General features: G+C 34.7%; 1 protein-coding gene across 1 annotated transcript; it reads right to left on the reverse strand.

Annotated features, from left to right (window-relative positions):
- Positions 1-543: 543 nt before the first annotated feature.
- On the reverse strand, positions 544-9,919 carry LOC121788075 (kinesin-like protein KIN-7D, mitochondrial). The gene is made up of 25 exons (XM_042186945.1): positions 9,169-9,919; positions 8,929-9,026; positions 8,519-8,608; positions 8,286-8,338; positions 7,829-7,894; positions 7,650-7,703; positions 7,369-7,428; positions 6,948-7,026; positions 6,698-6,765; positions 5,989-6,045; positions 5,715-5,819; positions 5,359-5,463; positions 5,011-5,118; positions 4,790-4,921; positions 4,465-4,647; positions 3,820-4,044; positions 3,478-3,615; positions 2,908-3,027; positions 2,747-2,797; positions 2,535-2,582; positions 2,267-2,413; positions 1,443-2,174; positions 1,221-1,350; positions 1,064-1,147; positions 544-849 (listed from the first exon to the last, which is right to left on the reverse strand). Exons 1-24 carry the CDS (start codon positions 9,504-9,506, stop codon positions 1,065-1,067), a joined length of 3,270 nt encoding a protein of 1,089 aa, XP_042042879.1. The 5' UTR covers positions 9,507-9,919; the 3' UTR covers positions 544-849; position 1,064.
- Positions 9,920-12,177: the final 2,258 nt, after the last annotated feature.

Genomic DNA, 12,177 nt, shown 5'->3' on the forward strand with positions numbered 1-12,177 from the left:
TAATCAAATAAAATATACCACAAGTTGCACTTATTTTAAAGCAAAAGTATATAGAGAAGTGAAGAATACACTATTGCAGAAATAATTGTGAAGGGGTTATGAAGCTAGCAACATGTGGCGTAGCGATTTCAATTTTAAAATAGCATATAGTTGTATACAGTATTAAATATCTTTGGCTGCAAAGACGGACTACACCGACACAATTTAAAGAGAGAGAAAGTTGAATAATAACAAAGTTGGATGAAATATTATTACTTACTAGTAGGAAGTTCTACCAACTGAAAAGTTATGAACATCAAAATGTAAAGCGACAAAATTTTGTGGACTAATCAAAAAAATGTGGCATATTTTTCGTAGTGACAATTTTTTTTTGTGTATTATCTCTCAATCCTAGAGAATACACCTTCCCATGTTAATAAAGATATTTCTTCTTTGCATTAAGTTAAGAAAATAGTAGTAGTACTTATTAAAGTGAAAACACAATAAAATATCAGAAAAAAAAAATAATTAAGGAAAAAATATAAGAGAGCATCACATAAAAGAGATTGAAAAAATTGATTTTTGACAAGAAAATGACTCATTTAATTTGGGACATCTTGCAAATAAGTACGACTCAATTAACAGTGAATATTATGTACTGTTATATTTCTATACATTTCACTAATCTCACTCAAATTCACAATGCATGCGCCTCATATCTCAAACGCGAGGCACCAGCACTTTCCCCATATCTATCCCTCTCACAGTGATATACAAATCTGTAGAATACATACAGTTGAACTAATGAAAGAACAGCACCTACTGTTTTTCAGGAAAACAACGAGCAGGTAACGAACGACGATCACGTCCCTGCACACATGAATCAACAGGAAATATGAATAATTTTGAAGCCAGCATTATCACTTGGTTGAATAATAGTCCCTCATTCCCAACTTAAAAGTGTCAATTTACCATTTTGGTTTGTCCCAACTTAAAAGTGTCAATCTACTTTCACTAAAACCCGTGTAAAGTCAAACTGAAACTCGTAAGTTGGGACGCAGGGAGTAATAAATAGAAGTCGAACCTTAGGTAAAGGCAAAAATCCTATCAGAAATTTTTGATCTGCAAATAGGACATTCTGTACAGGCAAGGGAACATGACTTGCACACTGCAGTAGTAAAGCATAAAGTTAGTAGTAGTATTTTAATATAATTACAAATAAATAAATCAATCAAACTTACAGCAAAAATGACGACATGGGAGAAGCATTGCAGCGCTAGGCGACTCGAAACAAACTTTACACACGTGAGAATTTGCGTCACCATTCACGGTATACCTCATTTCCTTTTCTTTTATCTCCTGCATACGAGCCTGAATGAATACGCAGGGTTAATGCAGTGAGCTTCAAATAGCAATGCGAAAACATGATGATCATTAAAATGCATGGGATAACAGTAATGGACCTTCAGGCGGACAACGAGAGGTTCTTCTTTGGGAGCATCTATGTGTGGTATTAAACTATCAGAAGCTTCCCTGTTTTCCGGGATTGGATTTGTATCCGTCTCAACAATGCCAATTTTCGGGACATTTATTCGATTGTTGTCCTCATGCAGTCTGTCATTTGTTTTCTGTTCTTGCAGAGCACTTCCCTCTTTCTTTAGTTGAGCAACGAGCACCCACATGCTTGCCAGATCGTTCTCTAGTGCTGTCTCTCTCTTCTGTGCCCCTTCAAATTTAGTCTGGTATTCATTTTCCAAAACTTCCTTCTCAGCCAAGGCAGCCTCGAGAGTCGCCTCTCGTTGTTTCCTTGCTTGCAGCTCCAACTTCAGATCATCAGAATCAAGGCTCCACGATTCAAAGTCTCCACTAACCATTCCAGAAACATCATTTGATCGGCTGGAGGCCTGACCTCTTCGGCCAGCCCTTTGTATTTCACTAAGCCTACGGTTACCACTATTTCCCGAGCTTCTAGAGCTTAACTCATGAGCAGCCAATAATTCTTTTTCCAACTTGGCATTTTGTACAGACAGCTTAGTGACTTCACTAGCTAAGTTCTTTAGCTCAACTGCGGCAGCAGATGCTAGTTCTTTAGCGTAAGAAGCTTCCTCAGATAATTTCTGATTCTGGACACGTAGCCCACTATTTTCCTCTAAAGTCTGAACATGCTCTAGCTTTAGTTTCTCAGTTTCAATTTCCTGTTTTGAATGGAAAAGGATTCAGTCTAACACCTAAGCAAAATTAATGTGTGTAAATGAATCAACAAAAATTGCCAATGAGTAGTTGTAACCTGTGATTGCACTTTCATTCTTAACTCATCTGCGCATTCGTCAGATACACACATTCCAAACGCGGGTGTCTTCTTGTCATCAGATACTGAAGAAAGTTGGTGTTCCAAGAGCAGGATTTTGTCTTGCAGTTCCTTGTTCTCAGCACACTGATCGATCGAAAAGCAGATCCACATTATAAAACAGAACAATGACTTAAATTCAAAAGGGCAAATAAAACAAGTACTAGTAGAGTTAACTACTACTCCGTATAAAAAGTACTCCATATACCTTGTTCTGCAGCTGTTCTTGAAGAATACGGTTATCTGCTGACTTAATCTGCATTTCAAGGTGAAAAGGTATCAAAAGGTGCACCTATTACTATAGGCAAGTAGCAAAAGAGAGATACTTTAGTGGAAGAAAGAAAAATAAAAAACTCTTATAAATTGTCGTTTAATGGATAATAAATAACATGAACCAGGAGGCAGGGAATAAAGAAACACCTCAAGCTCAAAACCCTTCTCACTGCATTGTGCCATCAGTTTCATGACCGTCTGCCACAGGAAAGAACGAAAAGAAACTATCAAGCTAGTACCAGAGGACTTCACATTCAATCTATAAGAGAACGGGGCAGCAAGTGTTTTTTGAAATGATTAAGGATGACCTGCTGCATTTCAACCATGGACGCATTAGCAACAGAAGCTTCACTTCTCTCAACTATCCGTTGTTCTAAAGCTCTCATCTGTTTTCTCTTATCTTGTATTTCTTGCTCCAAGTTTTCAACCTGAGAATCAAATGCAGGAAACATCTTTTAGAATTCAAAATCATTGCTCAGATTCTAGCAAATACAGCATATAACAAACATACTTCCAAGTATCATACAGGTCCGTATTTGCAACTTCCTTATGGCTAGTGCCCTCTTGCGCGGTGAACTTTCAGAAACGTAAGCTTTCCATATTTGAGTATACGATAATATATTCAATATATAATGAGTTTCAAGCCAGGAAATATTTCACCTACTACTACTGTCTAATGTTGCACATCTTGTTATTAATATTATCAGTAACAGCAATTTGACAAACTAATACTGACTTTGTGAAGAGCTAGATTAATGTTCATCTAGACAGTTTTTTTATTTGTTCAACACGGATGAATGTGGCATTACAGATTTCAAAGTTAACCGTAGAATACTTAAAATAGACACAGGGTACTTTAAGAAGAAATTGAGAAGTACCTGATCTTTTGAGCTATCGGGATCATTTACAGATTGGTCTACCAGACGCTTTCGAGTACTTGTGCCGAGTGCGATCTCTTCTGCAAGCATCTTAACTTGCTCAACAAGGAGATCCATCTCATCTGATGACATACCATCCTACATCACAAACAAATAATTAAATGGCTGGGAGAACCAAACGAAAATTCAAACTTAAACATTGTACACATGCCAGGATCTCAAGAGTCCAGGACAAAACATTTCAGATAACTTTAGAACACGACTATAAAGAAAATTTAAGATCAACGAAATCAATTGGGAGATAAAAGCAAATAGTTTAGAGAATAAAGGTTGGATACATACAACATGCAGCTTTGACATAGAGGACAATCCACTAATAAGTTCACCCGCTTGAGTTGTTTCAGATGTAGTACTGCCAGCTAGTGATATATCCTCATTCCATCTGCTGGATGATCTTATGTGCTTCAACATATATGCATCCGACAAGGTTGTTAAACAAGAGGATGGAGAATCTTTTTGGTTCTCATGGTAGAGTTTCAAAGAGCCATTATGCACAGTATCCAACTTCTGCCATACAAATAAAAAAAATGTTGAGCGAGTGACTGTGAAAATTGGTTTTGTTAGGAGCATCCTAGAGGCTAGAACACATGTAGAATTCAGAGCAAATAAACCAATAAATTACTAGTATTTAGTGCAATTAGTAAAACAAGCTCTGATGACTGTTACCAGTTCTATAGCGATCTTAATAGTTTCGTTACAGTCACATAATTTATGAGTACTTTGTGAACAATTTCATTTTGAGAGAAAGATAGCAAACAATTAAAGCTAAATCACTTGGAAAGAAAGGCTAATCTGACTATATCAGTTACTGACGAACAACAAAGTCTAGTTTCAAGGCAATGACAACCACCATGAGGGCAAAAACAAGAGTAAGTGCATTTGCTTGAACATTCCTTGTAAAATAAGCAAATGAGAATAACAACTTACTTCATCCTCAGCAGCAGAAAGACTCCTTTGATGAGAGGGAATGTCGTTTATGTATCCCGGGTTCGTGTTTTTCGAGGAGACGAGGATCAGTTTTGTTAGCCTCTGAATTCTACTCATTAGAGCAGCCTTGGCATCTTCCTCCTCCTCTAGTCTTGACTGCATTTTAAATTGCCCTTCTTCTAACTGCAAAATGAATATAGATGGCAGTAATAAGCTAACCATTGATACTATTCCACCAAAAACAGATCAAGACTCCAGAAACAATGGTAATGATCTTGGCAAGCATTCACCACCCTAAGCATTTTGAAGATAAGAGTAAACTTACCTGTTGCTTTAAAACAATAATATCTTCATGGCTAACACCTTCAAGCATCCCCCTCTTAAGTTGATCAAGTTCTTCTTTGAGAGATGATATTTCTCTTTGATACTTCTTAATCAACGATTTTTCATCAATAATCTGAAATTGAAATAAAGAAATAAATACCAAGACAATCGACCACTCTATATATGAATATAACTTACAAACATACATGTTTACAGACTCACCCTATTACGCGAGGCATTGATTTCAACACGTTTTGCCCTGCTGGCAAATTTTAAGGTGTTATGAGTCTCCTCCATATTGCTTGATGCTGGAGTGATCGTACAAATAAGCTGAGGATATAAATATCATAATTTTAAACTAAGCATTTCAACCAGTATAGTCCAGTCATAAAATTTAAAACTCAAATCGAGGCTTGAGATAACTAAGTAGATAAAGAACAAAATAAACGTTGGTTCAATATCTAGATAAATGTTTAAGAAATAAATACGTGATCGAATGATAATTTCATAATTAAAATTGAAAGACAGGACCAATTTTATTACTATAAATTAAAGGTGTCCCATGCTCACCGAAACATGTCCATGCCCACTTAGTGAGGATTGTAGAAGGCGTGTAAGCTTTGAATCCCGATAAGGAACATGGGATGCCTTTCCTTCACTAAGTTTTCCAATTACCTTCAAATTTTAGAAAATTGAGATCATCAGACTACAAAATACACATGCAACAAAATATCAGAATTCAGAGAAGAAATTTGTATGCCAATGCAATTTTAAATAACTTGCTATATGCCAGTGCATGTGACATGGCAATAAAAAGAAAAAGAGTAATTGTACAAAATTACAAGTAGAGGAAAATGGACCAACTACCAACAGATCTTTGCCTTCAGCTTAAGAAAAAACATAGCAAAGTAAGTTCCGATACTCACAGTTCCAAGAGTTAGAAGACTTTTATTGATATACGATCCTTCCTTTCTCCTTATCCCAGTTGTTTCAGTTTTTGAACTTTCAGACCCCGCAAGATCAATTAAGTTCTGCATAAAAAAAAGTAGGAGTGTGGGTAGATTTTAATCAAAGACTGAGGATTTGAATGTAATAAAATTCCTTTATAGACAGAATATCAAATTATCAAATATAGTAGTATATGGCAAGAAGAGAAGGGTTGTTTTCCAGCATTCAAATGCGATTGAAGGATATTCACACCAATTGTGAGAAAATAACTCCATCATAATCGTCTCCATGGTTACTACTCTCGATCATCTGGAACAATATGAACAAGCATACTCAAAGTTAAGTGGTGGAATATCAGAAGGCAGAATAATAACAAAGACATTAGTGCATCAATAGATACAATTGAAGAAGAATATATGCTATTATATTACTAACAACCTACAAAATAAAGGGGGATCATGTATAAAGGAAAGATCAGAACATAATCTGCATATTACCCATACATTCAGTTGAGAAATATTAATGAAATTAAATAGTTTTAAGAGGCATCAAACTTGATATTTCAGGTTTCCAGTTCACTAACAATTCATGCTTCACTCTGCATTCATTTGCCTAATTTTTGCAATTTATATTGGAGCACTTCCCAGTTACTCTCATTCAATTACTACCATGAAATGGACTAGCCTATTTTATGCTGAAAATTTAATATAAATGCCGACATGCAAATGGTCACCATTGCCCTTATGGTCCTATGCTCAATTTCTCATAAGGAATATGATTTCCCATTCACCCTGAGAAGATCAAATAAGATGACAAAGTAACTGATAATGCAACAATGAAACCAAGCTATAAAATGAAATCAAAATGAAAATGAAAACGAAAACAGTTACATTTATCTCTTCAATAAAGAAAGCAGGTATAATGAAACTTAATAAAGAACTAATCCGAACAGGATATGTACCAATGTGAATATAGTATGGCTACGGCTGCTAAAGAGGTTGAAATTATTTGATCCAACGTGTCGATGCTCTGCAATTGTAATGAGCGTAGAAAAAATTGTTGCCATCAGATTGAGATGTAATGTAATAATAATCATATAAAATTTCAATAGTTGCACAATATGATACTATGCATGTAAAGCTGGAGGGGCATATAAACACACAAACACGTGAACCAACATTCACAGTTTCACACAGCACACTACAATATACCTTCTCCTGCAGCAATAAATGAAAGGACGTGGCCAGGGGATAAAACAACTTCTTCCTTTATGCCCTCAACATAAGTTCCCTGCATATAGTAAAAATGTGGGATGAAATGAGCACAGTCCTCTGTGAGCTTTAGTACAAAAATAAAAGGTTATAATCTAATGAAAAATCAAGGCTTTTCAGATTACAGCTACTATGCAAGAATAACTCCTACAAATAGAAGTACTGTAAAGGATTACTTAAGAGTTTCAGCTATTAAAAAGTGCAGTCTCATATATTTGGCAAAACCATTACTTAAAGCAATTTGTGTGTCCTGAAACTTTGAAAGAAAGATATAACATAGATGAAATTCACCAATTGACCTACACAGAAAACGGTAATGTAATCTACATAAAGAGATACAGACAATTAGTATGACATAAACCTGCGCATCTTCTCTCACGCGCAAATTTTGGCCAGTGGGGTCCAGTAAGTCATTGATCACCTGATGACAAAGGTATTCAGTAACGTGAAGTTTTAACAATCCCCAATGATTGCATACATATTGTTGATTCAAATCTCTAGAGTTAGCAGTGGCATATGTGACTGTGTCTGGTGAGAATAAGTGAAGTGGTTTTTCTTTAGTAAGTACTAATAGGGCAAATTTTAGAAAATACTATAACTTACTTACATATAGATATGATAATCGTTAAAAATATTACTAACCTCGTTGTAAATTTCAAGATATGACACTCGGAGTAGGAATTCGCGACCTGGAGTCTGAAAAGAAATTAATATCAGCCATTATACATTGATTTTACACTATATTATCTAATTTGCATCAACAAATGAATTAAAAACATAATATTGTTTGGGCAAGCACAAAAAGTTATGGGCAAACATACATCTTGGATTATGCTGAAGACATCCTTTATAGCCAATGGTATGACCCCTGGAGAATTTTGATCTCCCTGATAAGAAATGTTAAGAAAATAATGAAACAACAGAACAAGCAGAGCAGAACAAGGTAGAGAATGGTGAGAGTCTTTATATTGTAAATAACTGATAATTAAACATATCCCATGTTTTCATGCTTGGGAACAAAATGAATCATATAAAGGACTTTGAGTGTTCATTCTATAAGTTAATGTCAGTTGAACCGACAAAACAAACTAAAAGGCATCTAGGAGTCTACTAAACTCTCAAATTTCAACCAAATATGCCCCAAAAAGCTTCAGTGCAGAGCAATCACACAACATCAAATTCAACTTATATCTACTGCTTATGTTTTTGATAAGGACTGTAACCTCTGGAAAACTGAAAAAGAATACCGTATTCCTCTGTGTACCAATTTTAACTTACATGCATAGTGTGTGTCTTCCCACTACTGGTGACACCATAAGCAAATACAGTTCCTGCATATGGACTTGATCAGTGCTAATTTGCAGAAAATTTAGAGTATAAACTACAAATCAGTTAAGTAATCTGCTCAATGGGGACAAGAACAGCGGGCATGCAAGGCTTAAAACATGATTCAATAGCAACCTAATCATGCATGGCTTGAAAAGGTCGGAGTGTAAGTGAGTTTGGCATACCATTTACACCGTCCATTGCAGCCTTAACTACAGGTCGAGCAGCTACTTCGTAAACTTCCAGAGTATTTGTATTCGATCCAAAAACTCTATCTGTTAGGAAAACGAATATGCAAATGGCAAAACATCATAGTTAGATAGTATAATTTTGTTTTGTTGGATAAAATTGTCCCCCACAAAACTATTAAACTAATGTGCACTGGCAATCACTAGTTAATCATTTTTTACTCCAAAACCTAAATAACAACGGATTCTACGAGTTTATGCATTATAATATTGCCATTTCCATGGCTCAGCCATTACACTGAATGCAGTTCACAGAATTGAGAATGCGAAATCCAGATAGCAATGACGATCTGTAACCCCAAAGTATCATGATAGGAGTAAACGGACCAAAAGTAAACGGACTTTACCGAATGCATATGCCGTCATTGGATTAAACTCATTCCGCGCGATTTTCTCACCATCTGCATACCATGCGACCTCATCTCCTCTCTGATATTCCCTTTCACTGCATCAACAAAGCATAACAATGTAAATGAAAGTTAATTGGCTCAGTTTCCTCCAATTCCTAAACCTAACCTCAGACCTTTCCCCAAATTCAGAAGTTTAAAAATCAACCAAAATCAGATCAATCATTCAATTGAAATCACCTCAGTGGTCGAAATCTAACTGTCACTGAAATGCTATCCCCCGATCTCGAAGCATTCTCCAACGGCTCACCAATCAGCTGCTCCTCCATCGACGGAAAAGCCACCGGCGCGCGGCTTCGCGAATAGTCGCCACCTTTGCGATTAGAGGCCGTGGATCTAGAGCCGTAACCTCCGCTGCCACCGGCGCCGTAGAAAGATGTCGCCGAAGAGGAGCATGAGCGCGGCATTAAACGACCGTTCATCATCGATGACGACGACGACGTAGATGAATAAGGAGTCGACGGTTTCCGATTACCGAACGGAGAGCTGCTCCTTCCTCTCGAAGACGAAGCCGCCATTTCTTCAAACACAACAAATTGAATAACGACTCACGGTCTACGACTATAAACAATTGCTCAGCTTGCCTTAGTCAATGCAATTATGCAATGCAAACGTAGGTATCAGAGATTAGGAAAATTTTCAACAAAACGAATGTTGTGTCAGAAATCACATGGCACGAATCAGCAAAGTGAATTAGATTGCTCTAATTTTGGAATTTCGTAACTCCTTTTTCCAGCCCAACGCCTTGTGATATACTACAATCTTCAGCAGTATTCACTCACACACACGAATGCGTGTCTGTGAGTGAACAGAAAGAGGGGAATTAACTCGTTGTTTCTTCTTCAAAGACAAAGAAGAATTGCAGAGTATATGGAGAGAGAGAGTAATGAGTGATGAAGATGAGAGGTGGACTAGCGAGGAGTGAAAACGACGGGAGGTAAAATTATGTATTTGAATCAATTTTCTATTGTAGCATTTGAATTTAAATTATGAAGTAGTAGTTGTATAATTAGAAAAAATAATATAATTATGCGTTTGACTTTTACTTTATTTTTGGATAAAATATTGATTTTGTTTGGCCAGATTTTTATATTTGAATCTATTTCCTATTGTGTGTCATTTGAATTTAAATGCCTTCAATAATGGAGTATTATTAGAAAAAAAAATTGAGCGTTGACTTTTCTTGCATATTTGGACAAATTATTGATTTTGTTTCGCCCAATTTGACTCCTAACGTTAAAATTAACTGAAAAATTTATGAAAATTAGATTTTTTTTTTGCAATTAATATTTTAAGTAAAATACATTATTGATATTTTTCAAGTAAATTATTTACTATATTAATAAACGACAGTATTTCATTCACTATTAGGTAGGCATGCACACGGTTCGAAAACCGTCGGTTCCTGTTCGGAACTAGCGGTTCACGGTTCAAGATTTCCTTTAACCTGAACTGGCCCGCCAAGGTCTCCGGCGGTTCCGGTTCCGGTTTAAAAAAGGCGGCGGTTCATAAATTTTTTTTTCTTCTCGTTTTAGTGTTTATTTCAATGAGACTACAAGTCACAGGTCACGACTTATAAGTTACAATTTACACTTAATGTTGGACTTGAGCCTTTTGGTTGAAAAGAGAGTGTACTGGATGATTCCCTTTTATAGCTACATGTTCTTGAATGTGTTGCTATTTCTTTCAATGTGGGATAAAACTTCTTATTTATAACTACATGATACATCTCCATCATCTTTGTTTATATTAGTTTATATATTGACTATCTTCTATTATTATAACTTAACAACAAATATAATTACATAAAGTATTATTCTTTAATTCTTTATCATTATCGATTTGTTTGTGTATAAGTTTATGTTTATGTTAACTAATAAATACCATTATACACATTAAGAGAATAATTATTATACAAATTGTATTAATCTAGTGATAACTATAATATGAATAATTATTTATCTATATACAAATCATATTACTCAATAAGTGTTTATTCTTATCTATAAAGAATATAGTCACAAATAATAATTTTATTTATATAAATTATACTACATCTATTAGAATAACAACTATTATACAAAATCATACTATTAGTCTACTACTAATATATAAACTATATTATACCACTAAACAAATCATTCTTTACCTATCTATGTTTATCATTATTATACCAATTATATTAATTGTTATTTTTTTTCACATTTTAATCAATATATTGAGAAAAATTAGCAACATACTTACATTTAAATCCAATTATTTGAAAACGTCCACATTATATAAATATACAAATTATTAGCAACATGCAACATTCAAATTTAATTAAACTATTATAGTTGATGCTATTATTATCTATAAATTTGTCTTAGAAAAAGAATCATAACAAAATTAAAGATAAAGTTAGTGAATAATAAAATGTAGTAAAAAATAAAGAAAAATAGAAAACAAAAGAAAGTTTTGTATTACACATAAAAAAAAGATGAATGAATGATCTAAACATGTAGTTATAAAAGAAACTTCAACATATTTTGTTCCACATTGAAAGTGAAACAAAAAATATTCAATGATGTCTCTATAAAAGAGAAACAACCTATAATGGTTTCATAAATTCGCAAGCTCATCAAATATATATAGGCTATTATGAATTTTTTGTATTCATTTATTTGTAAAAATTATTTTTAAATATAAAAATCAAATTTTATAAATAAATTTTTTTTTTTAAAATTTCGGTTGAACCGGCGGTTCCGGTTTCGCATTTCGTTGAACCTGAACCGGACCGTGTGAACCGCCTAACCGTCCGACGGTTCGGAACCGTCGCACCGGTTCCGGTTTATGAACCGGCGGTTAACCGCCGGTCCGGCTCGGTTTGTGCATGCCTTAGGTGATGATGTTTAAGAATGATATCCTAATTCTCAAATAATTTCACTAAAAGATTTCATCATGAAATGGTTACAAACAAATCCACATATCACAAGTATAAAAAAAACCCTTTTTACTAAAGTTTAAAATTATTGAATGAACTACAATTTTACAACAAACTTAGTAGTATTATTTTTCTTGCAATTTGCCTAACTGTATTTGATGGTTTTTAGCATTTTATTCGTGAATCTCTACCATACCTATCCTGGTTAAATACGGCCTGGCCCATTAAGTTCCAAATTTCGAAATGTATTTGAAAATTGGATGAAA

The sequence above is a fragment of the Salvia splendens genome, chromosome 22, assembly GCF_004379255.2.
Source record: "Salvia splendens isolate huo1 chromosome 22, SspV2, whole genome shotgun sequence".
NCBI lineage: Eukaryota > Viridiplantae > Streptophyta > Magnoliopsida > Lamiales > Lamiaceae > Salvia > Salvia splendens.